The 26,664-nt window shown below is 37.0% G+C and overlaps 1 protein-coding gene across 1 annotated transcript in view; it reads left to right on the forward strand.

Moving 5' to 3' along the window:
• PIGN (phosphatidylinositol glycan anchor biosynthesis class N) overlaps positions 1-26,664 on the forward strand; it is a 109,345-nt gene that overhangs the window by 69,491 nt on the left and 13,190 nt on the right. The window contains 7 exon segments of the mRNA XM_082417952.1: positions 1,527-1,629; positions 3,313-3,399; positions 6,246-6,301; positions 6,597-6,672; positions 8,418-8,491; positions 12,128-12,170; positions 14,678-14,730. Coding sequence (XP_082274078.1) covers positions 1,527-1,629; positions 3,313-3,399; positions 6,246-6,301; positions 6,597-6,672; positions 8,418-8,491; positions 12,128-12,170; positions 14,678-14,730 — 492 coding nt within the window.

Here is a 26,664-nt window from a genome sequence, read left to right on the forward strand (position 1 = left end):
ATCATATCCTTTCATATCTCATTTTTAAATAAGAATATCAAATGCTATTTTAGTAAGCCAAAAATAGTACAGCTTTGTGTCGATACATTTTTCTGCACTTGTTTTACTAATAATATTTTCTCACATATGTGTTGTCTGTTCATATCCTGGGGCGTCCTAAATCTTAGATACCAAGTGATTTGTGTATGCCTTCTCAAACCTGAATGTTTTCTTCTGCCTGATCTTCAGTGTTTTAGTTTTATGATCGGTGGTAGAGTTTAAAGCATTTTGTTTCTTTTGCTTTCTCATGTTTAGGAAATAGCACAATATGGAATAGAGTTCAATAGTTGAAAAACTTGAAAGAGAAATACAGGTTTTTTTGTTTTAATTTGGTTTGCTTGATTTTGTTTTGTAACTTCCAATCAACAAATACTTATTATGAGGGGGCCTGTAGTGGTGACAAGACTGACCCAGTCAAAGATTTTCCAAACTAGTGAGGAATGCATATTAGTAAACATGTGATTAAAATAGTGTGATAACTACTATCATATGTAGAGTATTTTGGGGATTACAAAGGTGAAACACTTGTCTTAAACTAGGGCAGAAAAGGATTAGGAAAAGCATCTGCCACTGCGTTATCTCATGAACATTTCTCCTTTGTCCACATTATAATGTCCACATTATACACCAGCCTAAAGATGTACCATACATTATTTAACTAAACTCCCCTGTGGATATTAAGTTGTTTTCTTGTTTTTCTCTTCTGTAAACAATATTGTAACAAACATCTTCAGATGGGAATCATAGTGCATATGTCTGATTATTTTCTCATGGTGAATTCCTAGAAGTGACATTATTAGATTATACTATATGAATATTTTTTAGATTCTTGATGCATAGTATTAGATTGCCTTCCAGGAAGGATTTGTTCCTATGTAGAGAGTATGAGAGTTCTTTTTTCATTATACTCTTGTTGACATTTTTTTAATATGGGTAAATATTATAAGTGACTATGGCATCTATTTTTTAATTTCTATAGCAGTTATCAATATGGTCAGACACTTTTATGGATTTATTGGCTCTTTTTTTTTCTTTTTGAGAGGTTTATATTCCTGTATTGCACCCATTTTTTTAAAAATTGGGGATGTTTGTCTTGCTTTTCTTCTCTGTATATTAATCATTTTAACCCAGGAATTGTCTTTTTACTTTTGTCTTATGTTTTCTTTCTTTTTTGTGTATTTCTGTCATTTACCTCATGAATGAATTTTAAATATCTCTACTATTTTAAACATTTAATGATCTCAAGATCTGATAAATTTCAAAAGATGGTGTTAGAGTTGATATTTAAATGTTACTTTCCTTTCCTACTTTCTTCTTCTGGAAAGCCTAAAAAATTTAAATTTTGTGATATTGTAACTTAGAAGTATTATCAAGATTGTTTTAATTTTGAGAAAGACCTATTAGTATTATAAATTTGCATTTTTATTTGTTTAATGTTTTTTTCTTTTCTACCCTCCCACTTCCGCCTCACACCCTCCACCCCTTAGGTATGAAGCTCTCTTCCCATTAGTATTGTCATGTTTGATGTTTGTCTGGATACACATGGAACAAGAAACCCTGCCACAATCTGTTGTTTCCTGTAAACAGAAGGTAGCTTGTCAAAATCATTCTTGCATTTATTTAAGAATATTAGAGTATTCTCTATCCTATAAGGAGGTTGCAATGTTATTTCATCAAAAATTCTACTTAAAAATTTACAGTACTTAAGGCATTAATAATTAAGTTAATAATTAAGTCAAACAGTTTGTAAGGAAATTTTCACTTACAACAGAAAAGCATGATTTTATTGTTTCATGGGCATTATATGGGTTGGGCTTTTCTTAGAGATTATTTGAAAAAATCTCTGATGCAAAAAAACATTAATATAGGTGAAAGAATATAGGAGAAAGAATGTTCTTTATCTTGTTTGCCTTTGTTTTCACATCTAATTTTTCTTTCCTTCAGTTTATTTTCGTTGGAATAATATTTATGTTGTCACACTTCAATTTATGAATTTGATTATAAAGTGACATTTGTGTTCCAGTGTTATTTTTCTCTTTCTAGTCATTCTAATCCAAAATGCTTATTCTGTCACCTTAGTGATCATGGCCTCAGTCCAAATCTTAGACTGTTTATTCAACATAATATACTTTGAATTGGCTAAAAGCCAGCCAGATATTAAGGACACCTTTATCATGTTGAGCTAGAGAGTTAATTGATGTCTCTTGCCTTTATTTCAGAACTGAAGATAATTATAAGAAATTTGTGATAAAATATTTATAATTTTACTGAGGTCAGATAAAAGAAATATTGCAGGAAAATACCTTCATAGTTGATCCATTGATTCATCCTTAACTGGTTCTAGTTGAGTTCACAAAGAGTACTTGATGTTTTAGAATAAACAATTTCAATAAAGAAGAAACTTTATTGAAGTATATTGAGTAATTACTGGTTTTTAACTTTCAGTCCTGGAATATTAAAACAATACATGAAAAGAAGTTTTGATCAGATTCAAGTAAATGGTCAGACTGTCCTTAGTATTAAATATTCAAAATTTTAATAATTAAATATTATTAAATTAAAAATGAGGTTTACTGTGTTATTTTTTAAGTTCTGTATTTTAATTGAAAGGAGATATGTCTTTTTCTAGAAAAGAGGATTAAAGCATCCTAAGAACTTAACAGAAAATTACATGGGAAGTGGGAGATAGGGAAAGTCTCCCTTTAAACTTATCCATGAGTTTTTCTTTTGTGGAAAAAGGGGGATTAAGCAAGAGTGCATCCATCATGTTGGAATTGAGAGGCTTTTTATTTTACCAGGACAGAAATATTTTGCTTTTTTATAGAGAGAAAATAATTTCTCTGGAAATGAGTTAACAGAAGAACAAAAAAACAGAAAAATATTTAATTTATCCTGCTTTTTAATATCATACCATACTTGAGTTTGAGAAGATCGGGACACTGAGAAATCAGATGTTAGAAAAGGGAAAAATTATATAGGGATTTAAAAGTGAAGCATTTATACAGGATAATAAAAAGCTCAATTCTCACTTTTATTACACATGTGGCAATACTACAACTCTGTTCAGTATATTATTAACAGTATATTTTACCTTTCGGCAGATGTTATTAAGGTGAAATTAAGCTATAGGAAAAGATTTATTTGTTTTTGTTTGTTTTCTTGTCAGTACAAGTTATCTTTCTAGCTATTGTAACTTTGACGGTAAGTTTGCTTTTGAGGGTAGAAGTAAGCGAACTGTTATTGTGCATTTATAAATGTCTTCTTATCTCACAGGTCTCCAGTATCCAATTCACCTATAATACTGATATAACCCGGTTTCGAGACTTCTATCTGGATGACATCCGTAGGGCCTTCTTCCTTGTATCCTTTTTATGGACTTCTGTTTTAAGGCACTGCAACCTCCCATTTAATGGAGTAAGAAGAAGTGGGAGGGGTTTCTGCCTGTCATTTGGTAGTGGTATTACCTTGGAGGCCATTTAACCACCCTCCCAACCATAATTTTCTCATATAGTTTACACTTCAAAAAAATTCTGAAACTAGAGACAAGCATAAAGAATGATACAACAAACAAATGTATATATGTGTATTCTTGCCATCCAAGATATCAACAACTAATATTTTGTCACATATGTCACACATTTTTAAAAATTAAAATATTACAGCTAAAGACAGTCTCCTTTCAACTTCCAACTCCAAACTAATTTCCCTCATCCAGAAGAAACCACTATTATGAGTTAGATTTGTATCTTTCTATGTGTATTTTATACTATACTCATGTTATATAATATCTGTCTCACAAGGTTTTTGGATCACATCAGAGGCAATGTTGTGTGAAAGTTATTTGTATTAGAAGTTTGAAAGACAATGTGACAGAATAAAGTCTCACTTTGGGAAGGCTGGCTGACTGACTTGAAGAAACTCATAGGGAGATATTTCCTTTGAACTTACTGTGGTGGAGTCTGGACCTTATAGGTCCAGAAAATAAATGTTCTTATTCTCTCCTCTACCTCTTGCCTTCACTCTCAATTTTGCTTTCTGTCTTTGCAGATTCCTTCCACTCAGCCTATACTAATAAAACACTTCTTCCTTTGAACCCTGCATCTCCCTAAATTATAATTTCATCTTGTCCTTTGTGTTTACTACCAAGCTCCTTGCTGCTACCATTTCCTCCCCATTTATGTACTATATCCTCAAGCCTTGACCAGTGCCTGGCACATAGTAGCTCTTCAGTATTTGTCAAATGTCTGTGCTGAAGTTGTCCTCTCGTGGTCTGCAGGGCCTTCCTGATTGCACAGTCTAATCTGTTCAGTTTTACTTGACCACTCTTATAACATTCAACTCAATTGATTTTTCTCTTTCTTTTCCCTGGACATCCAGAACATGATCCAGGTTCTCTTCTCAGCTTTTTACACCATCTCTGTTCTCCTTCATGGAAACTTACTCTTCCTTTGCTCTTGAACCATGTATGTTTTTCTCCAAGCTCTATCGTTAACCTTCTCCTCTAATTGTGCCTGGGTAATGTCATCCTCTCCGATAGCTTTGACTGACATCTCTGTACAAACAACTCTAAGATCTACTTCTCCAGCCCTGACCTCTCTGACCTTAAGAGTCATATGTCCAACATCCTGCTGGGCATCACCAGATATATGTCCACACTGACTAATGACTGCCCACCCCTCTCCAAAATCACTCTCTGCCAGGTCTCATCTCATTTAATGGCATCGCCATGCTCCCAGCTACCCAGGGCATCAAACTTGTCATATTTAACAACTCCCTGTCCAGTTTTAAAGTTCCATGGTCTCCCCTCCTTCTCCATTTCCACTCTAACCACACTGGTTCAGACTTTCCTTGTCCCCAACATGGACTACTGAAATAGCTTCCTAATTGAATTTCCTGCCTCTAATTATTTGTATCCCTGATCCAAATATCTCACTGTTATTGGTATTTCTTATTTATATTACTCACCTAAAATGCTTGCTAGCTCTTCATTGTCTCCACAATAAAGTTCAAGGTTTTTTATTAATATGCCACCAATCTACATTTCTTGCTTCATCTTTCACTGTACCCTTCAATAAACCGTCAGCTTCTATCACACCTGTTTACTGTTTCTTGACTACATCATTTTTTTTTTTTTTTTTTTTTGTCTGCACCGGGTGGCATGTGGGATCTTAGTTCCCTGACCAGGGATTGAACCCCGCACCCCCTGCGTTGGAAGCATGGAGTCTTAACCACTGGATTAAGGGAAGTCCTTGACTACATCATTTATTTCCCACTGTTTACCTTTAAATTCGTCTTATATACTTCTACATATCATCATAATCTTAGTCACCATATGAGCACTTTAAACTATTTTATTTATATTTATATTCTTAGTGCCTAGCTCTGCCTCTGACATGTACTAGATGATAAATCTTGGTTGGTTAGTTGACTGGTTGAATGCATGGAACAATGAAAATACTTAAGTCTCAAGTTACCAACGCAAATGCCGCTTTTTCACTGAAATTTGTCTTGATTCATACTTCCTTTTTAGTGTTTCTGTACTATTTTTGTGTATGTGTTTATGATAATAAAGTAACTAACATTTATTGAGCCCTTTCAGTGGGCCAGGCACTATTTTAAATACTTTACTAGCAGTAAGTTCTTAGACCCCAATATAATTAATACCTACTTTTTATTACTGCACTATTACAAATGTAAGTTTAAGAAATGTCAAAAAGATGTTTACTTTCTCATTCTCTATTGAATTATTTTAAAACATGGTATCTTATTTCTTCCTAAGTCTTTCAGAGAACCTGGCATGTTTCACATGTAGTGGGCACACAGCGAGCATGTATGAAATGAAATCGTATTTCAGCTGAAAATGTCTGTCGCTTTTTTTTTTAATCATTAGCAGCCAACTACAAATAACAATAATCCAACTGTTTATGTTAGAGGTGAGGAAAATAGTAACCTTCCCAAGGTTACTAGTGACAAGTAAGGATGACCTCCCAGGCCTCGTTGTTCTTAGTACATTGCTTGTTCAGTCTGGTTCTTTCCAAATGCATTCACAAGGAGATACAATGGAACACTCATTTACAATAATTTATGATCAAATGTACAAGTAGAAAAGCAAATTACCCTCATGGTAGAATAGGTATATCTTTTCTCAATGAAAAAGAACTTTTATGAATTCTGACTTGTTTTGGCATTTCCTTAACTCTATTTAGGTTTTCTTCTTAATGACAGCCTTTTTTGGAACTGGGAATATAGCTTCTGTTAACAGGTAATTTAAAATAAAAACAGCATATGTATAACCAGAAAATAATACAAATAGGGATTTTGTTCTGTACCTCGCCTTTTACACTAAAGGATGTATTTTGAAAATTGGTATGTATCGGCACATACAAGTCTATCTCATTCGTTTTACTGATTTTGTAATAGTTCTTGAGACAATGTATACTTGTGCTTTAGTAAGAGTAGATTTCAGAAAAGTAGTTTAAACATGCTTTTTAGAAGAACATTCTTTTAAAGTTACAATGTGAATTCTAAACTCCTTTTTCTTTTTGTTGATTCCTTAGCTTTGATCTTGCCTCTGTCTATTGCTTTCTGACCGTGTTTAGTCCTTACATGATGGGAGCCCTGATGATGTGGAAGGTTGGTTTTCTTATTTTCTTAAGATACTGATTAATAAGATTATGAACTCATTGTGACAATTAAGATTATGTAACATGTGACATTAAGATTATAAAGTGACAGAGTTAAGTCACATGGAAAGAAGATACCTTCTCAGACACTGTTGAATGGGAAGTCGGACACTTTAGCTTTTACTCCAAAATATAGTTAATCCTTTTACTTTACTCTTAAGCCCATTTAACTTCAAAAAAGTAGAGAGTCTGTTAGTCCCAGGAAGTCCTATCAAAGGTGATTAAAGACTGTGGGAAGTGATGGGTGGATCAAAACTGCCTTGCTCCTCCAGATCAAAGGCTCCCCGAACTGATGTTCCCCACGCCCGAGACGGCCAACATGTTACCATCTTTTCTCATAATCCCTGTACTTAGAACTGATTCATTCATTCAATAAATATGTCATTGAAGGTTTATCAGCACCAGCTGGGTACTGAGGAGTCTAAGATAATGACAAATTATCAGCTTTCCAGGGGTTCAGATGCTCCAATAGAATGTAATTCATGTTCTTTCCCTGTTTCTCTAGGATCATTAAGCTTGTCTTATTCCCTCTACCGTAGTGCCTGGCACATTTTATGTACTTAGTATATATTTGTTTAAATAAAGGAACTAATATCTGCCTAAAATCTGATTGCCTTCTATTTAGATCACAGAAGTAATAATTGTTAAAAGTATGTGTTTATTAAAGGATTAATATCCTTTTTTTTTGTTACTGCACTAATACAAATGTAATTTTAAGAAATGTTAAAAAAGGTGTTCATTTTCTCATGTCCCATTCGCTATTGAATTATTTTGAAATGTGTATTAATAGTTTCCTTAATCTTTATTTACATTTTTCTTAATAGTAGTTGTTCTTTTCTCAGTCTATTAAAGATCATGCGCCTTTAATTAAAAACAAGCAAAAAGAGAAAGAAAAACAGAAGTTTAAACTAAATGCTAGATTTATAATCTCCAGCTTAATTCAGCAAGCTTTACTGATGTAATATATTTGGTCACTTTCTTTGACTGATGTGGCTGGAAGTGAAAATTCTCCTGGACCTCTATTTCAGTCATGTAGCCTTAACTACATGTAGCCTTTGCTTGAATAAGAGTCTTATGCAGTTTTGAACATCATTTCTTTTCCATATTTTCTCCCTCCCCTCTTTGTTTAAACATTGTGTGTGTGTGTGTGTATTTTTTTTTTAATTGGTCATTGGAAAGCAGTATCTCAAAATATTAACAGTGTTACCTCTGGATTATAGATTTTTCAACCAGTATAAATGTTATTATACCTTTCTCCATTTTTTTTTTACGGAGTATGAATTTTATAATCAGAAATAAATTAGTATTAAAATAAAACAACAGCAAGCAATGGTAAAGCAGCTAAATCATGTTAATAGAGTTGTAGTATCAAATAACCAGATGAGTTCAGGGATCTGTGAATCAAATCATCAGGCTCCATAGTTTATTTGATTTGGGTCATTAATTATTATACTGAGTTAAATAGAACAAAAATTTGGAATAGGCTTTATTTGAAATATTTGTTGTTATCTTTTATACTACATATGCTATTGATGTGGATTTTTAAATCCGTTTCGTCACCGTTCTATATGTCATTGGTATCATGGTTTTATTTCAGCATTGGCTTTTCACTAATGCAGACAAAATTTGAGAAATTGAAATATTTCTTCAAATGCTACAGCTACCCATGGCATCATTTGTTGTTCTTTTAAACAGATTTTAATCCCCTTTGCTCTTGTGATGTGTGCTTTTGAAGCTGTTCAGTTAACTACCCAGTTATCATCAAAAAGGTAAGGTGAATGCTTAAGAAACGTTGAATTTGTTAGTTTTTAGGAAATGAGAGTTAACACTTGAGGGTATTTTGTGTGATTGCTATTAAGACACAGTAACATAGATTTATTATAAAAATGAGAAAAAAATGTTTCACCCTTTTAGTCAGAATTCAGTTGTCATGAGAGGAAATTAGTTGATTAGAGCCTCTAGCAGAATAATATGCTTTCTCAACAATAAAATGTTATTAGAATATTATTCAAGCTAGAGAGGAGCCCCACTAAAAAACTATAAAATATAAACGTTAAATTTTTGTAGTTAATAACTTGTTTATTGTAGATATAACTGTGCCTAGAAACTCCAAGGGATACCATTCTGTTTTCTTTTGGATTATTTCTTAAATGTGTATTAGACAAATGTGTTAACATTATATCATTTTACATGGCTTGAAATTAACTTCTAGATGTCAATAATTTACATAGTTTCTTAGTCTTGATTTCTACACTTTTGGCAAATGGAATGGGAAGTATCCTTTCTGAGTTTCCAGGAATTTCTGGAGCAGTCAGTGTTAAGCAATCAAGACTCTGGAAGAGAAGCTGTCAACTCAACTATTTGCTTTTTTGAAGCAATGAAATTGTGTCATCAGCACAGGACTGATCAGCCTCTCTGAAAGACACTTGAGATAAATGTGTAGCTTCTTAGCAGTTTTGTTATTCTTGAATCAAACTGGAATATTCAATGCTGAAAGAAATAACTAATATTAGCATAAATTTGCATGTTCTTCTTGATGAATTTAAGCTAGAACCAAGTGTAGCATATTATTATGTATTTGCCATAATAATAATAATAAAAATAATAAAAAGGTTTTCTTGCACTGTTTAAAAATAGTAGAAATCTCATTTCTAGATTAATTTAATATATTTTTGCAGGATATTTACATGAATTTAACATTAAAAGCATTTATACCTTGTCAGTACCACATAGAAGATACTTAGACCCAATTTAAAAAAAGACTAGTAAGTGACATGCACTTTCTCACATCTCTGTTAACAGATGCAAGATTTTAGAAGGGCTTTTAATTAAAGTTTAAGAAGAGCTGGGGATATGTGGGATGAGAAGTAGAAGGCTCATCAAAATGTGTGTGTATATGTATGCGTGTATTTGTGTGTGTGTGTGTGTGTGTAGTAATTTTAACCTGATACTAGTACGACGAAAAACTAAATACAAAGGGAGAGTTTTAGTTTTGTTCGTTTAGTATTTAGTTTGTTTAGTATTTGGTTTTTTTACAACGAAAAACTAAATACAAGGGGAGAGAACTGAGGCAAAGATGACAAAGTTGTGGCTTTATAAATGTCTTCTCTTTCGACATTTAAACCTTTACAAGTCACTGACATTCCCCCCTAATATAACACTGACCCCTCAAACTTAATATGTTATACATTGAACCCAGCAATTCCCTTTCTTCCTGTTGAACTCTAGCTGCTCATCCTGTTTTCTTTTTCTAATCCGTCACACAAGCCCAAGTCCATCCATCCCTCATTGCCAAATCCACTCGCTACATGTCACTGATATCGTCTGTTCTTTCTATTCACATTTTCAATCACCTCCACCCGCCCACTATCATCAGTCGTCTTCAGGGGCCTCTTAGCTGATCTCCCTGCTTTTACTCCTGTCCTCCTACAGTTATTATCCATACAACAGACCAAGGAGCCTTTAAAACCTTCCAGTGGCTTCTTGTCACAACTAGGAAAAATTCTAAAGTCCTAATTATGGCCTAAATGGCCCCATGTGATCTGGCCCCTGCATATCTATCTCTCCAACCTTATTTCCCACAACTTTTATGCTAGCACACTCTGCTTAAAGCTGACCCTCTTGCTGTTCTGCAAATACACCATGCACGTTTTCACCTCATGCCCTTTGTACGTTCCACACTCTCTCTACCTGCATTGCTCTTTACTCATATAGTTTCATGGTTCAGTCTGTTCACACAGGTCTCTACTTAAATGTCTTCTCCTCATAGAGGTCTCCCCCGATCAATCGACTTTTCTTCCTCATATTTAACACCACCTGACATTTTATTGTTATTACAAACATTCTATTTATTATTTGTCTCCTTGAGTAGATGGTAGGCTCTGTTCACCAATGTTTTACCAGCAACAAGAACAGTGGCTGGCATACAATAGAAACTGAAAACACATGTGCTAAATTAGTGGTAGAAGTTATCAGCACAAAATAAAACTGGAAATGGCTACTACTACACATTGTGACATTTCTTTTATACACAAGACTGACTTAAGAACGTCCCCCTTTTGGTTCCAGAGAGCACTAAAATTTGACCCAGGAAAAATTAGACTTGGTAGAAGCAACAACAAATAATACTGTAGAAACAACAACAATAATACTGTAAAAAAGTAAAACCACCCAGAGTAAAATCTACAACTGACAAAATAATGTTGAAGAAGCAAAAAATAAAAAATAGTGACATCACCAAATGCTGGGGAGGCTGCAAAGAAATTGCTCTCAGACGTTGCTGGTGGGAATGTAAAATAGTACACCTACTCTGAAAAGAGTTATCCAGTTTCTTATGAAACTGAGCAAACAACATAATCCAGTAACTGCACTCGGCTATTTTTCCTAGAGAAATGAAAACTTGTGTTTGCACAAAAACTGTACACGAATGTTTATAGCAGCTTTATTTGTAATAGCCACAAACTGGAAACCACCCTGATGTCCTTTAGTGCTTGAATGGTTAAGCAAACTGTGGTATAATGGAGTACTGCTCAGCAATAAAAAGGAGCAAACTATTGATACACACAGAACCTTAGATAAATCTCAAGAGAATTGTGCTGAGTGAAAAAGGCAATCCCAAAATGTTATAAGTGATTCAAATGATTCCACTTGTACAACACTCTTGAAATAACAAAATTATAGAAACAGAGAACAGATCAGTGGTTTCCAGGGACTGGGGATTAGACAGAGAGTAAGCAAGAGGAGGATAGATGGAGCTATAAAAGAGTATCATGAGGGATCCTTGTGATGATGGAAACATTCTGTATCTTGGCAGAATCAATGTCAGTATCCTGGTTCTGATATTGTACTATAGTTTTGTAAGATGTTACCAGTGGGGGAAACTGGGCGGAGGGTACATGGGTTCCCTCTATATCATATCTTGCAGTTGCATGTGAATCCATAATTATCTAAAATAAAAACTTTAATTTAAAAAATCATAATTCATGTCCCTTTCTTTTTTTAATTTTATTTATTTATTTATTTTTTATGCAGCAGGTTCTTATTAGTCGTCCATTTTATACACATCAGTGTATACATGTCAATGCAAATCTCCCAATTCATCACACCACCGCTACCCCCCACCGCTTTCCCCCCTTGGTGTCCATACGTTTGTTCTCTATCATGTCCCTTTCATACTATTGAAATAAATATTCAAAGTGTTAAATAACATTTTTGAAGTCCAGCCCATCACTGTGGGACAGTAGTCCATGATAATGTGAAAAGAGCCTTTGTCAAATGTAATATTTTCAGAAGCAGAAATACTAATAACAGAATGTTAGATTATTTGATTATTCTCATTTTGATTTTAATGTGCTTTTAAATGTGTCTGCAGTATTACATGTGTTTTTTCTTTATTTTTTTTCCAGTCTTTTTCTCATGGTTATCAACATATCAGACATCATGGCTTTGGTAAGGCATTACTGGATATTCAATATAAATAAGATTGACAAACTAAACAATGAGTTGATTTTTTTAATATATATATAATATATTTATTTATTTATTTTTGGCTGCACTGGGTCTTCGTTGCTGCGCATGGGCTTTCTCTAGTTGCAGCAAGCGGGGACTACTCTTCGTTGCGGTGCGTGGGCTTCTCATCGCGGTGGCTTCTCTTGTTGTGGAGCACGGGCTCTAGGTGTGCGAGCTTCAGTAGTTGTGGCATGCAGGCTCAGTAGTTGTGACTCACGGGCTCTAGAGTGCAGGCTCAGTAGTTGTGGCGCATGGGCTTAGTTGCTCCGCGGCATGTGGGATCTTCCTGGACCAGGGCTCGAACCCGTGTCCCCTGCATTGGCAGGCAGATTCTCAACCACTGTGCCACCAGGGAAGTCCCCCAATGAGTTGATTTAATCAAGTGAAATATGAATGCATTTCTGTACATGAACTCTTTAGATACTGAATTATTAGTGCTGGCATAATTTACACATAAATTACTTTCTTTTTATATGACCTATAATGTGGTAAGAGTGCTCTTCTTAAAGTGTCAGAAATCTTCTAACTTGATTTATTAGAATCTGTTACTTTATACATAGTCTTCAGTGGTACATTGTATCTGAAATGAAACTTCCATAGGAGGTTAACAGAAAAAGCTAACTTTAGGTTTAGGTAATATACCATTTTCCTACTTGAAATGCTGATTTTTAACCTTTTTGTCAGATTGAAAAAGAAAGGAAAAAAGAGAGGGGAGGAGGAAGGGAAGGAAGGAAAGAGGGAACAGAGTGGGATGATGTTATCAAGATGCTAGCTCTAATAATGAGTTCTAGTGGGGAACAGGTAGGTGGGCCTCTTGTATGTAACGTATTAACAAAAAGAACCCATTTTACACCTACAAGTTCAGGAGGGTTCCCCAAACTACCCTAAGGTTTGATAATTCACTAGATGGACTCACGGAATTCACTGAAGACTGTTGTTTCCACCAGTGCGGCTTATTACAGGGAAAGGAGACAGATTAAAATCAGCCAAGGGAAGAAATGCAGAGGGCAGAGTCCAGACGGGGTCCAGATGTGGAGCTCTGGCCATACTCTCGCCGTGAAGCTGGGACAGCCGTGCTCTACCGGCAGTGATGTGTGACAGTGCACACGGAGTACTGCCAGCCAGGCTCACCAGAGCCTCGATGTCCAGGCTTTTTATTGGAGCTCGATCATATATTGTTCCCATGGCTAACCTTTAATCTCCAGTCCTTCTAGAGGTAGAACTGATAACACACGGCCCAAACCCCTGAACATAAATCACATTATTAGACTGTCCAGTGGTTGAGTTCCCCCAGGCAAAACACTCCTATCAGGCAGGGCCGAGTAAATCGCCTCCTAGTAGCTGAAGGTAAAGGCCAGACCTCTCTTTAGGTAGGGTTAATTCTTCACTACACAACATCTTATGCTGAAAGGGCTGAGACGACTGTTAGGGTAACTTCCCAAATCAGATTCCTAGTCACTTGATTCAGATGAGAACATTTTTATGTTGTATTGAACTGGATATATTTCTGAAATTGACCACACATAATGTTAGAACAAATTAGCTTTCAGTTTTGCTCACAAAGTGGCAAATAGGCAAAGACATGTTAACAGAAGAGAATTTAAATTATCTGATTAATTTTAAATGAAGAATCAGACTGCTGAGTTTAACTTAGAGAGCCATGTGTGGTCTAAGTTCTGCTTACCTGACTGGCGTTGTATCTCTCCTCTCTCTCCTTGTTTCCTCTACCCCAGCCTCACCTTGGACATGCCAAGCTCTACCTGGACTCTTGATGTTTATAAACGTTACTCCCTCTGTCAGAAACAAACTTCTCCCCCGATCTCTCTAACCTCCTCTTTCCTCTGACTCTTACTTGTCACTTAGATTTTTAGACTTTTTATTGGGACTGCCTTCCCTTATTACCCCAGCTGGGGTGTGTACCCCTTCCTTTGTGCTCCTGTACTTGCCTGTATTTCCAATGATAACACTCATCACACACACACACACACACACACACGCCTGATAAATTGACTGAATCAGTCACTAGATTATAAATCTCCTGAAAGAGAGTTTATCTCCAGGACCTAACACAGTGATTGGCACATAGTAGACGATCAGTAAATGTTTGCTGATGAATAGATGATATGGCTTCCTTTCACTGCAGTCTTTGGTATTATCGATACTTAGTGTCTTTTATGAAAGTTGGCTGGGTTTTCTTTCTAGTTATTCAGGATGTCACTTTTGTGTTCATATGATTGAATGGTAATGCTGTTTCTGGCTTTTAAGCTATTGCTCATTTTAGTCCAAGCAAAAATTTCAATAAAGGGTGAATTCTTATTGATTCCAGTCAGATAGTGGTTCTGAGGGGTCAGAAATCTGAAAGACATAATCCTAAAACAAAGTAACTTTTAGACTGAATCTATATAGCCTTTGTTTTTAATGGAGCCATATTTTGTTTTATTTTACAGCATTTTTTCTTCTTGATCAAAGATTATGGCAGCTGGCTAGATATTGGAGCAAGGTATAGTATATATTCACGTAGAATTCTTCAGAATGCAGTGAAAAATAGTAACTTGGTATCTTAGTATAGAAGATTTCAATTTGATTTTTGAAGTAAGCATAGCAAGTAGCAATTATTTTAAACCTCTGGAGGTGAGACACGTCCCTCCAGTTCTTGGCATTAACACATTATCAGGTGTTTCCTTGGGATGATGTGGGGACAGATGTTAAGTCTGAAAGAAATGCAGAACAGCAGGAAGGTACAAGGAAAACTGCTTGAATCTGGGGTAGATCACTCCAGTGTCTGTGTTCTCATAATCTCTCAATCTCTCTCGAGAACAATGAAGCTATTCAAGTTGCAGTGTGAATTTTCTGTGGCAGTTTACATTTCATGTAATCATCATATGCCTCCTAAAATCTTCAATATGGAAACATGTTAACATGTGATACCTATAACATCGTTATTTAAAGTATCATCTGAACAAAAAGTCAGTTTCCTCTTTATTGTGATTTGAACATCAATGATTGCCATAATCTGTTAAATTTCTTCTCTTTGAGGGGAAGAAAGCAAGGTTGATCCTTATGCCTTTTTGTTTTCAAATGCATTCAGAGATAGAATACATTTTTATAGACTAATTTTATTTCCTTCAGTCAGTATTTGTTCAGCCAGGAATTGTGTAGGTTTGGGTGAGGTACTCGATTACAAGTCCTCTCCTCTGTTCCTACCTCTTAGGCAGCTCAGGCTTGTACCGCCTTGTTATTTATATAGAGGTCTGTCTCCCTTGATAGTCAGCTGATTTGACTCTCTTTCATTCCTTGTGTGCTAGGCACAAAGAGGGTACTCCATAGGTCATTAATTTTGTTTTCATTAGTCTCTTAAATTTGAAGCTTAGGGAAAGTTTTAATGTGTCCTTCTCACCAGCCCTCTGATCCCAAAGTGTCCAGGCAGGTAGTAGGTCATGGCATGGGCTTTAAACCAGAGCTCCTGGGATTGATCTATTTCTGCCACTTTTTAGCTGTGAGACTGTCAGCAAGTGACTTAACGTCTCTAATCTCTCTCTGTCTCTTGTCATTTTGAATGAATTAATCCATCTAAAGCATTTATTTAGCACAGTGCCTGGCATCAAATAAGCTCCAATAAATGGAAACTATTATTATTAATATTACTCTGCAGTTCTATTTTTTTATCCTTCATAGTGTTTCTTATATTTGAGATACCTCTCCTTATTCTCTCCATAATTTGATTCATTTATTTTCATTTTAAACATAGGTCAGAATTTTGTTTGGAAAATATTCTGACAAAATATAGCATTTTTACATATGAGCCTTTTTATTTTATTCTTAATTGTAGCAAAATATACATAATATAAAATTTACCTTCTTAACCCTTTTCAAGTGTATAATTCAGTGGCATTAAGGACATTCACATTGTTGTACAACTATCATTATCATTCCATCTCCATAATGGTTTTCATCTTGCAAAAAACTCCTCATTCCCCATCTCTACCAGCCCTGGCAACCACCATTTTAATTTCTGTTTCTATGTATTTGACTACTCTAGGATAGCTCACATAAATTAAATTGTACGGTATTTGCCCTTTTGTGACTGAATTATTTCACTTAGCATAATGTATTCAAGGTTCATCCATGTTATAGCATGTGTCAGAATTTCCTTCCTTTTGAAGGCTGTATAATGTTCCATTGTATGTACAGACCACATTTTGTTTACCCATTCATCCATCAGTGGACACTTGAGTTGCTTCCCCCTTTTGGCTATTGTGAATAATGCTGTTATAACATGGGTTTCAGACTTTTTGATGGGAGAAATTTATATTGGTTTTGGCTCTAAAGAGGTGCAAAGGAATGAAGAGGATATAATTCTCACATGAAGATGTGCATCATTAATTTCTGCACAGCATCATTAATTTATATTACACAAATTAAGGATTTGATTTTCTCTGATTCATTTGAGGTTTATCTTTACTTGGCAGATTTTTTTCTTCAAAGTACAAATTTCACTGTTATTACTAGTAATAACATGCATAAAACACAAAGCATTTTTTTTTTTAAGAAATTCATGTTCTTTTATTTATTTATTTATGACTGTGTTGAGTCTTCGTTTCTGTGTGAGGGCTTTCTCTAGTTGCGGCAAGTGGGAACCACTCTTCATCGCAGTGCGCAGGCCTCTCACCATCGCGGCCTCTCTTGTTGCGGAGCACCGGCTCCAGACACGCAGGCTCAGTAATTGTGGCTCACGGGCCCAGTTGCTCCGTGGCATGTGGGATCTTCCCAGACCAGGGCTCGAACCCGTGTCCCCTGCATTGGCAGGCAGATTCTCAACCACTGCGCCACCAGGGAAGCCCCACAAAGCATTTTTAAATATCCATGATCTCAATTCAACAGGGCAAATATTTATTGATCACCCACTATGCACCAGGTGAATTGCTGGGGATGAAAAGCACATTCTCAGGCTCTCAGGGAGCTTAAGTTTGGAGGAGGAAACAGACTCATGAGCAGACAATATGGTGCAGTGTGAGAATTTCTAGAATAGTCTCTTCGGTGCTGTGGGGACATTAGTCAGGGCACCTACCTCAGTCTTGCAGGGTAAGGGAAGACTTGTCAGGAGAGGGACTGTTTAGACACTGCAAGAGTAGCATTTAGAAGAGCACATTGGGTCACAAGATCTAGGGAGAATGAGTAGCGTAAATAAAGGCCAAGATCTAATGGCACCTTAAGGAACCACTGATATTTATGGGTAGAGAACAGGAGGTGTGGCAATGAGGCTGAAAGAAGTGGCCAGAAAGGCAGGAGGAAACCAGGTGAGAGTAGTGTGGTGGAAATCAAAAGAACATTCAGGAAGGAGGGAGGTTATCGAGATGTTACAGAGAGAGTAAGTAGGAGAAGACATAAAGATATGTATTGGATTAAACAGTGGGTCATTGATGAGCTTGGCCAGGGATGGTTCAGTGGTAAGATTTAGTACTAGACGTCTGCACTGAATCAAATCCATTGATTTCTGGGTGAGGACCACAGACCAAAGATAATCATTTTTCTCCTCTCTGCCAAGTCTTCAATAAAATAACAAACCCAGCAAAAGTGAAGAGAATAGAAAAATGACCATCAGCAAATGCAAGTTCAACAAATTCCTAGAAGATGGATAATCTGAGAGAGGAAGCAGCAGCCCAGAATCTATCAGTGAGTGCTGCCAAAGGAACAGGGAAGCCCAGAGGCTCCAGACTCAGTCGAACAGTAATACGGAGCGTAGGAATGAGGAAGGGGATTAACTGCATGTCTCTCAGTCCAGTGATGGTACCAATGGGCTCTCCATGGCCTCTTTCCTCCTTCCTTCATCCCCACACAGGAAGTACTACTTTCTGCCTTTTACTCCCAGGGAAAAACCAGAGGACACCTGGAAAGAGGCTGAGGAGATGTGAAGAATTTCACTGCTGTGACACATGTGCTTCTACCTCATAGAAAAATTGTCCTGCACTCTAGCATTCATAGCTTCCTTCCACCCCGGCCCAAAGGGCAGAGGCAGGCACCCCTCCTGCTCATCCTAAAACATGACATAGCAATTTTTATTACATACCCACAACTTACTGGCAACTATCCTATTTGTGAGTTAGACCTAGAGGAAAACAAGACTTTCTTAAAAACTTAACACTACCCTCTGATTGCTATTCTGAATAGAATAGCAATTCTATTCCTAGATACCTACCCAAGAGAAGGAAAAAATATGTACACAGAAGACTTGTACAGGAATTTTCATAGTAGCTTTATTAATAATAACCAAAATCTGGAAACAACCCAGATGTTTATCAGCACTTGAATGGATAAACAAATTATGCTATATCCATAAAATGGAAAACTACTTATTAATAAAAAGAAATGAATGACTGATGAACCCAACTACATGGATGAATCTTAGAAATTTTATAATGAGTGAAAGAAACCAGGTACATTAAGAGTATATATTGTATTATTCCATTTATATAAAATTCTAGAACAGACAGAATTAATCTATAGTCACAGACAGCTGATCAGTTGTTGTCTGGGCCTGGGAATTAGGGTAAGCCTGCCTATAAATGGGCATGTGGAAAGTTTTGGAGTGATGGAAGTGTTCTACATCTTGACTGTGATGATGGTTACATGGGTGAATCATTTGTCAATACTCATTTAACCGGATACTTAAAATGGTTCCATTTTCTTATATATAAATTATACTTCAAAGTTGATTCATAAGGAAAAATAGAAGAACTAAAATAACTACCTAAAATTGACATGAGTAAGATATGGTATAAGTCAGCCAAATCCTCCTCTTGCCTAGCAGAGACTTAATAAATGATGTTTTAAATTGTTGCATCAATAAACAGCAATGTAAAGATACTAATTCATGTCCAGGAGGTAACCACCAGAAGGTCTAAAAAGGGAAGCAGTTAGAGTGGTTGCTTGAGAAGTGGGTAAGAAAGAATGAGGGGTATTACTTTTCGTTGCAAGTCTTTCTCCCTTATTTTGCTTTTTTAATACTGTGTGTATGCCTCAGATAAAAATTAAAGGGAAGCCCTGAACCAAGATGGCAGAGTAGAAGGACGTGCTCTCACTCCCTCTTGTGACAGTACCGGAATCACAACTAGCTAATGGACAATCATCGACAGGAAGACACTGGATCTCACCAAAAAAAGATACCCCACATCCAAAGACAAAGGAGAAGCCACAGTGAGACGGTAGGAGGGGTGCAATCACAGTAAAATCAAATCCCATAACTGCTGGGTGGGTGACTCACAAACTGGAGAACACTTATACCACAGAAGTCCACCCACTGGAGTGAAGGTTCTGAGCCCCACGTCAGGCTTCCCAACCTGGGGGTCCGGCAATGGGAGGAGGAATTCCTAGAGAATCAGACTTCAAAGGCTAGCGGGATTTGATTGCGGGACTTTGACAGGACTGGGGGAAACAGAGACTCCACTCTTGGAGGGCACATACAAAGTAGTGTGCGTGTCGGGACCCAGGGGAAGGAGCAGTGACCCAAGGGGAGACTGAACCAGACCTACCTGCTAGTGTTGGAGGGTCTCCTGCAGAGGCAGGGGGTGGCTGTAGCTCACTGTGAGGAAAAGGACGCTGGCAGCAGAAGTTCTGGGAAGTGCTCCTTGGTGTGAGCCCTCCCAGAGTCCACCATTGGCCCCAACAAGGAGCCCGGGTGGTCTCCAGTGTTGGGTTGCCTCAGGCCAACCAACAGGGAGGGAACCCAGCCCCACCCATCAGCAGTCAAGCAGATTAAAGTTTTACTGAGCTCTGCCCACCAGAGCAACAGTCAGCTCTACCCACCACCAGTCCCTCCCATCAGGAAACTTACACAAGCCTCTTAGATAGCCTCATCCACCAGAGGGCAGACAGCAGAAGCAAGAAGAACTACAATCCTGCAGCCTGTGGAACAAAAACCACATTCACAGAAAGATAGACAAGATGAAAAGGCAGAGGGCTATGTACCAGATGAAGGAACAAGATAAAACCCCAGAAAAACAACTAAGTGAAGTGGAGATAGGCAACCTTCCAGAAAAAGAATTCAGAATAATGATAGTGAAGATGATCCAGGACCTCGGAAAAAGAATGGGGGCAAAGATGGAGAAGATGCAAGAAATGTTTAACAAAGACCCAGAAGAATTAAAGAACAAACAAACAGAGATGAACAATACAATAACTGAAATGAAAACTACACTAGATGGACTCAATAGCAGAATAACTGAGGCAGAAGAACGGATAAGTGACCTGGAAGACAGAATGGTGGAATTCACTGCTGCAGAACAGAATAAAGAAAAAAGAATGAAAAGAAATGAAGACAGCCTAAGAGACCTCTGGGACAATATTAAACCCAACAGCATTCTCATTATAGGGGTCGCAGAAGGAGAAGAGAGAGAGAAAGGACCAGAGAAAATATTTGAAGAGATTATAGTCAGAAACTTCCCTAACATGGGAAAGGAAATAGCCACCCACGTCCAGGAAGCGCAGCGAGTCCCATACATGATAAACCCAAGGAGAAACACGCTGAGAAACATAGTAATCAAATTGGCAAAAATTAAAACAAAGAAAAATTTTTGAAAGCAGCAAGGGAAAAACGACAAATAACATACAAAGGAACTCCCATACGGTTAACAGCTGATTTCTCAGCAGAAATGCTACAAGCCAGAAGAGAGTGGCATGATATACTTATTTAAATTGATGAAAGGGAAGAACCTACAACCAAGATTACTCTACCCAGCAAGGATCTCATTCAGATTCGATGGAGAAATCAAAAGCTTTACAGACAAACAAAAGCTAAGAGAATTCAGCACCACCAAACCAGCTCTACAACAAATGCTAAAGGAACTTCTCTAAGTGGGAGACACAAGAGAAGAAAAGGACCTACAAAAACAAACCCAAAACAATTAAGAAAATGGTAATAGGAACATACATATCAATAATTACCTTAAACGTGAATGCATTAAATGCTCCAACCAAAAGACATAGACTGGCTGAATGGATACAAAAACAAGACCTGTATATATGCTGTCTACAAGAGACCCACTTCAGACCTAGAGACACATACAGACTGAAAGTGAGGGGATGGAAAAAGATATTCCATGCAAATGGAAATCAAAAGGAAGCTGGAGTATCCATACTCATATCAGATAAAATAGACTTTAAAATAAAGAATATTATAAGAGACAAGGAAGGACACTACATAATGATCAAGGGATCAATCCAAGAAGAAAATATAACAATTATAAATATATATGCACCCAACATAGGAGCACCTCAATACATAAAGCAACTGCTAACAGCTATAAAAGAGGAAATAGATAATAACACAATAATAGTGGGGGACTTTAACACCTCACTTACACCAATGAACAGATCATCCAAAATGAAAATAAATAAGGAAACACAAGCTTTAAATGACACAATAGACCAGATAGATTTAATTGATATTTATAGGACATTCCATCCAAAAACAGCAGATTACACTTTCTTCTCAAGTGTGCACGGAACATTCTCCAGGATAGATCACATCTTGGGTCACAAATCAAGCCTCAGTAAATTTAAGAAAATTGAAATCATATCAAGCATCTTTTCTGACCACAACGCTATGAGATTAGAAATGAATTACAGGGAAAAATACGTAAAAAACACAAACACATGGAGGCTAAACAATATGTCACTAAATAACCAAGAGATCACTGAAGAAATCAAAGAGGAAATCAAAAAACACCTAGAGACAAATGACAATGAAAACACGATAATCCAAAAGCTATGGGATGCAGCAAAAGCAGTTCTAAGAGGGAAGTTTATAGCTATACAAGCCTACCTCAAGAAACAAGAAAAATCTCAAATAAACAATCTAACCTTACACCTAAAGGAACTACAGAAAGAAGAACCAAAAAAAACCCCAAAACTAGCAGAAGGAAAGAAATCATAAAGATCAGAGCAGAAATAAATGAAATAAAAACAAAGAAAACAATAGCAAAGATCAATAAAACTAAAAGCTGGTTCTCTGAGAAGATAAACAAAATTGATAAACCATTAGCCAGACTCATGAAAAAGAGGGAGAGGACTCAAATCAATAAAATTAGAAATGAGAAAGGAGAAGTTACAACAGACATTGCAGAAATACAAAGCCTCCTAAGAGATTACTACAAGCAACTCTATGCCAATAAAATGGACTAATTTTTAGAAAGGTATAAACTTCCAAGACTGAACCAGGAAGAAATAGAAAATATGAACAGACCAATCACAAGTAATGAAATTGAAACTGTGATGAAAAATCTTCCAACAAACAAAAGTCCAGGACCAGACGGCTTCACAGGTGAATTCTATCAAACATTTAGAGAAGAGCTAACACCCATCCTTCTCAAACTCTTCCAAAAAATTGCAGAGGAATGAACACTCCCAAACTCATTCTATGAGGCCACCATCACCCTGATACCAAAACCAGACAAAGGTACTACAAAAAAAGAAAATTATAGACCAATATCACTGATGAATATAGATGCAAAAATCCTCAACAAAATACTAGCAAACAGAATCCAACAACACATTAAAAGGATCATACACCATGATCAAATGGGATTATCCCAGGGATGCAAGGATTCTTCAATATATGCAAATCAGTCAATGTGATACACCATATTAACAAATTGAAGAATAAAAACCATATGATCATCTCAATAGATGCAGAACAAGCTTTTGACAAAATTCAACACCCATTTATGATAAAAACTCTCCAGAAAGTGGGCATAGAGGGAACCTACCTCAACATAATAAAGGCCATATACGACAAACCCACAGCAAACATCACTCTCAATGGTGAAAAACTGAAAGCATTTCCTCTAAGATCAGGAGCAAGACAAGGATGTCCACTCTCACCACTATTATTCAACATAGTTTTGGAAGTCCTAGCCACGGCAATCAGAGAAGAAAAAGAAATAAAAGGAATACAAATTGGAAAAGAAGAAGTAAAACTGTCACTGTTTGCAGATGACATGATACTATACATAGAGAATCCTAAAGATGCCACCAGAAAACTACTAGAGCTAATCAATGAATTTGGTAAAGTTACAGGATACAAAATTAATGCACAGAAATCTCTTGCATTCCTATACACTAATGATGAAAAATCTGAAAGAGGAATTAAGGAAACACTCCCATTTACATTGCAACAAAAAGCATAAAATACCTAGGAATAAACCAACCTAGGGAGACAAAAGACCTGTATGCAGAAAACTATAAGACACTGATGAAAGAAATTAAAGATGATACCAACAGATGGAGAGATATACCATGTTCTTGGATTGGAAGAATCAATATTGTGAAAATGACTATACTACCCAAAGCAATCTACAGATTCAATGCAATCCCTATCAAATTACCAATGGCATTTTTTATGGAACTAGAACAAATCATCTTAAAATTTGTATGGAGACACAAAAGACCCCGAATAGCCAAAGCAGTCTTGAGGGAAAAAAACGGAGCTGGAGGAATCAGACTCCCTGACTTCAGACTATACTACAAAGCTACAGTAATCAAGACAATATGGTACTGGCAAAGAAACAGAAACATAGATCAATGGAACAACATAGAAAGCCCAGAGATAAACCCATGCACCTATGGTCAACTAATCTATGACAAAGGAGGCAAGGATATGCAATGGAGAAAAGACAGTCTCTTCAATAAGTGGTGCTGGGAAAACTGGACAGCTACATGTAAAAGAATGAAATTAGAACACTCCCTAACCCCATACACAAAAGTAAACTCAAAATGGATTAGAGACCTAAATCTAAGACCGGACACTATAAAACCTTTAGAGGAAAACATAGGAAGAACACTCTTTGACATAAATCACAGCAAGATCTTTTTTGATCCACCTCCTAGAGTAATGGAAATAAAAACAAAAATAAACAAATGGGACCTAATGAAACTTCAAAGCTTTTGCACAGCAAAGGAAACCATAAACAAGACGAAAAGACAACCCTCAGAATGGGAGAAAATATTTGCAAACGAATCAACGGACAAAGGATTAATCTCCAAAATGTATAAACAGTTCATGCAGCTCAATATTAAAAAAACAAAAAACCCAATCCAAAAATGGGCAGAAGACCTAAATAGACATTTCTCCAAAGAAGACACACAGATGGCCAAGAAGCACATGAAAAGCTACTCAACATCACTAATTATTAGAGAAATGCAAATCAAAACTACAGTGAGGTATCACCTCACACCAGTTAGAATGGGCATCATCAGAAAACCTACAAACAACAAATGCTGGAGAGGGTGTGGAGAAAAGGGAACCCTCTTGCACTGTTGGTGGGAATGTAAATTGATACAGCCACTATGGAGAACAGTACGGAGGTTCCTTAAAAAACTAAAAATAGAATTACCATATGATCCAGCAATCCCACTACTGGGCATATACCTGGAGAAAACCATAATTCAAAAAGACACATGCACCCCAATGTTCACTGCAGCACTGTTTACAATAGCCAGGTCATGGAAGCAACCTAAATGCCCATTGACAGATGAATGGATAAAGAAGTTGTGGTGCATATATACAATGGAATGTTACTCAACCATAAAACAGAACGAAATTGGGTCATTTGTTGAGACGTGGATGGATCTAGAGACTGTCATACAGAGTGAGTCAGAAAGAGAAAAACTGATATCGTATATTAATGCATATTTGTGGAACCTAGAAAAATAGTACAGATGAACCAGTTTGCAGCGCAGAAATTGAGACACAGATGTAGAGAACAAACGTATGGACACCAAGGGGGGAAAGCCGCGGGGGGGTGGGGGTGGGGGTGTGCTGAGTTGGGCGATTGGGATTGACATGTGTGCACTGATGTGTATAAAATTGATGACTAATTTAAAAAAAAGAAAAATGAAGAAGAAGAGAAACAGGAAATAAGTATATTAATATACTGAAACAACAACAACAACAAAAAAGGTTCCAATTCAAAAAAAAAAATTAAAGGGAAAGTCATAAATGAAATGGGAGGTCAGGAAGTAGAGTTATAAGTCCAGACCACTCTTTCAAGCTTAATTGGAAAGGGAAGGAGAAATAGGGCAGTTATCACATGGGAATACCCTCACACCTCCTTTTGAGATTTTGTTATCATTTTGTTTCACCCATGAGTGGTGTGAGGAGTGATATTATGGTTGTAAGGCATGAATATCCTTAGATCTGGTTACCCTCTGTCAAAACTGGGGTCCAGCATCGGGGCTGAAATGTAGGAAGCCTATTCACAGAGTAGAGTAGTGACCCATCCCCGCAAGGTCAGAGCAGGGCGTTGCAACACAGAATCTGGTACCCAGTAGTTGGTTATTTGAGACATGGGCCCTGAGAGGCATGATACAGGCAGTTCAGAGACCAGGGAATCCGTTTATATTTGGCAAAAAGCAAAACAAGACAGAAGCTCAAACTTGAGTAGGAGGCTCAAGATGCCAGTCAAAGGCTTGCCCCCGGTCACCGCTGTAGCACTAATAACCAACACTGGTATTGTGCCACCATGTTTACAGTATCTTCCAGCACATTATTTCATGTGCTCTTTATCATAGCACTGTGAAGTACACATTATTTTCCACCACAGATATATTTACTGCCTCATTTTACAGTTAAGGACCCCGTGGCCCTAAGGAGAGTGCGACTTGCTCATGCCACAGAGCCTGTAAATGGCTGAGCAGGTCAGGGAGGCAGCACTTGGGCACCAGGGCTGTGTATTCCCACTGCCCCTAAGTGCCTCTACTTAGAATTCCCCGGAGTCTTTGTTTTGTAATTCTAATAACCTCTTTTTGAAAAGTGGCTCTGTGTTTAATCCCACATTTGTGATTGTTGCAAAGGAACCATTCACTGCAAAGTTTTGAATAATATAAATCTAGGATTTACAGGAGAAAGAAATATTGATTAGGAGGGAATGAGCCAAGAGTAAGGGCATCTTAGGTCAGAAAAGTCCTGTTTTGGGCCAGAGGCCTTTGTTGAGTATACAGAGCGGAGTTGTGTCCTCAAAGAGAAAATACTGAGAAGCAGGGAATGAGGCCGGTGGCAGCTTTCTGCTAGGGGAAGGCCGTCACGGGGCATGCAGGCTGCCGACGAGCACCACAGACCCAAGCACACACTGCCAAACTGCACGGCTGGCAAAGTGGCGTCTTATTTATGTCAGAAGATGGCAACAGATAGTCTCATATTGGTGGTTGAGAGAAAAACCTTGTGACATAAAGAAGGCTCTGTTCCTAGGAGAGTTAAAAGATACGGTTAAAGAAACGCTGCAGTACTGTAATGCTTATGAAATTCTGAGGCTTTGTGTGTGCCCTAGAAGGACTTTTGCTGGGGCTACAGAGAGTCTGGGGCAAATTCAAGGACATAGTGATGAATCAAGATACCCATGAGCAAGGCCCTGAACAGAAATTTTCGTTAGCTGTGTCACCT

This window comes from Balaenoptera physalus (assembly GCF_965194825.1).
Source record: "Balaenoptera physalus genome assembly, chromosome: 12".
Taxonomy (NCBI): Eukaryota; Metazoa; Chordata; class Mammalia; order Artiodactyla; family Balaenopteridae; genus Balaenoptera; species Balaenoptera physalus.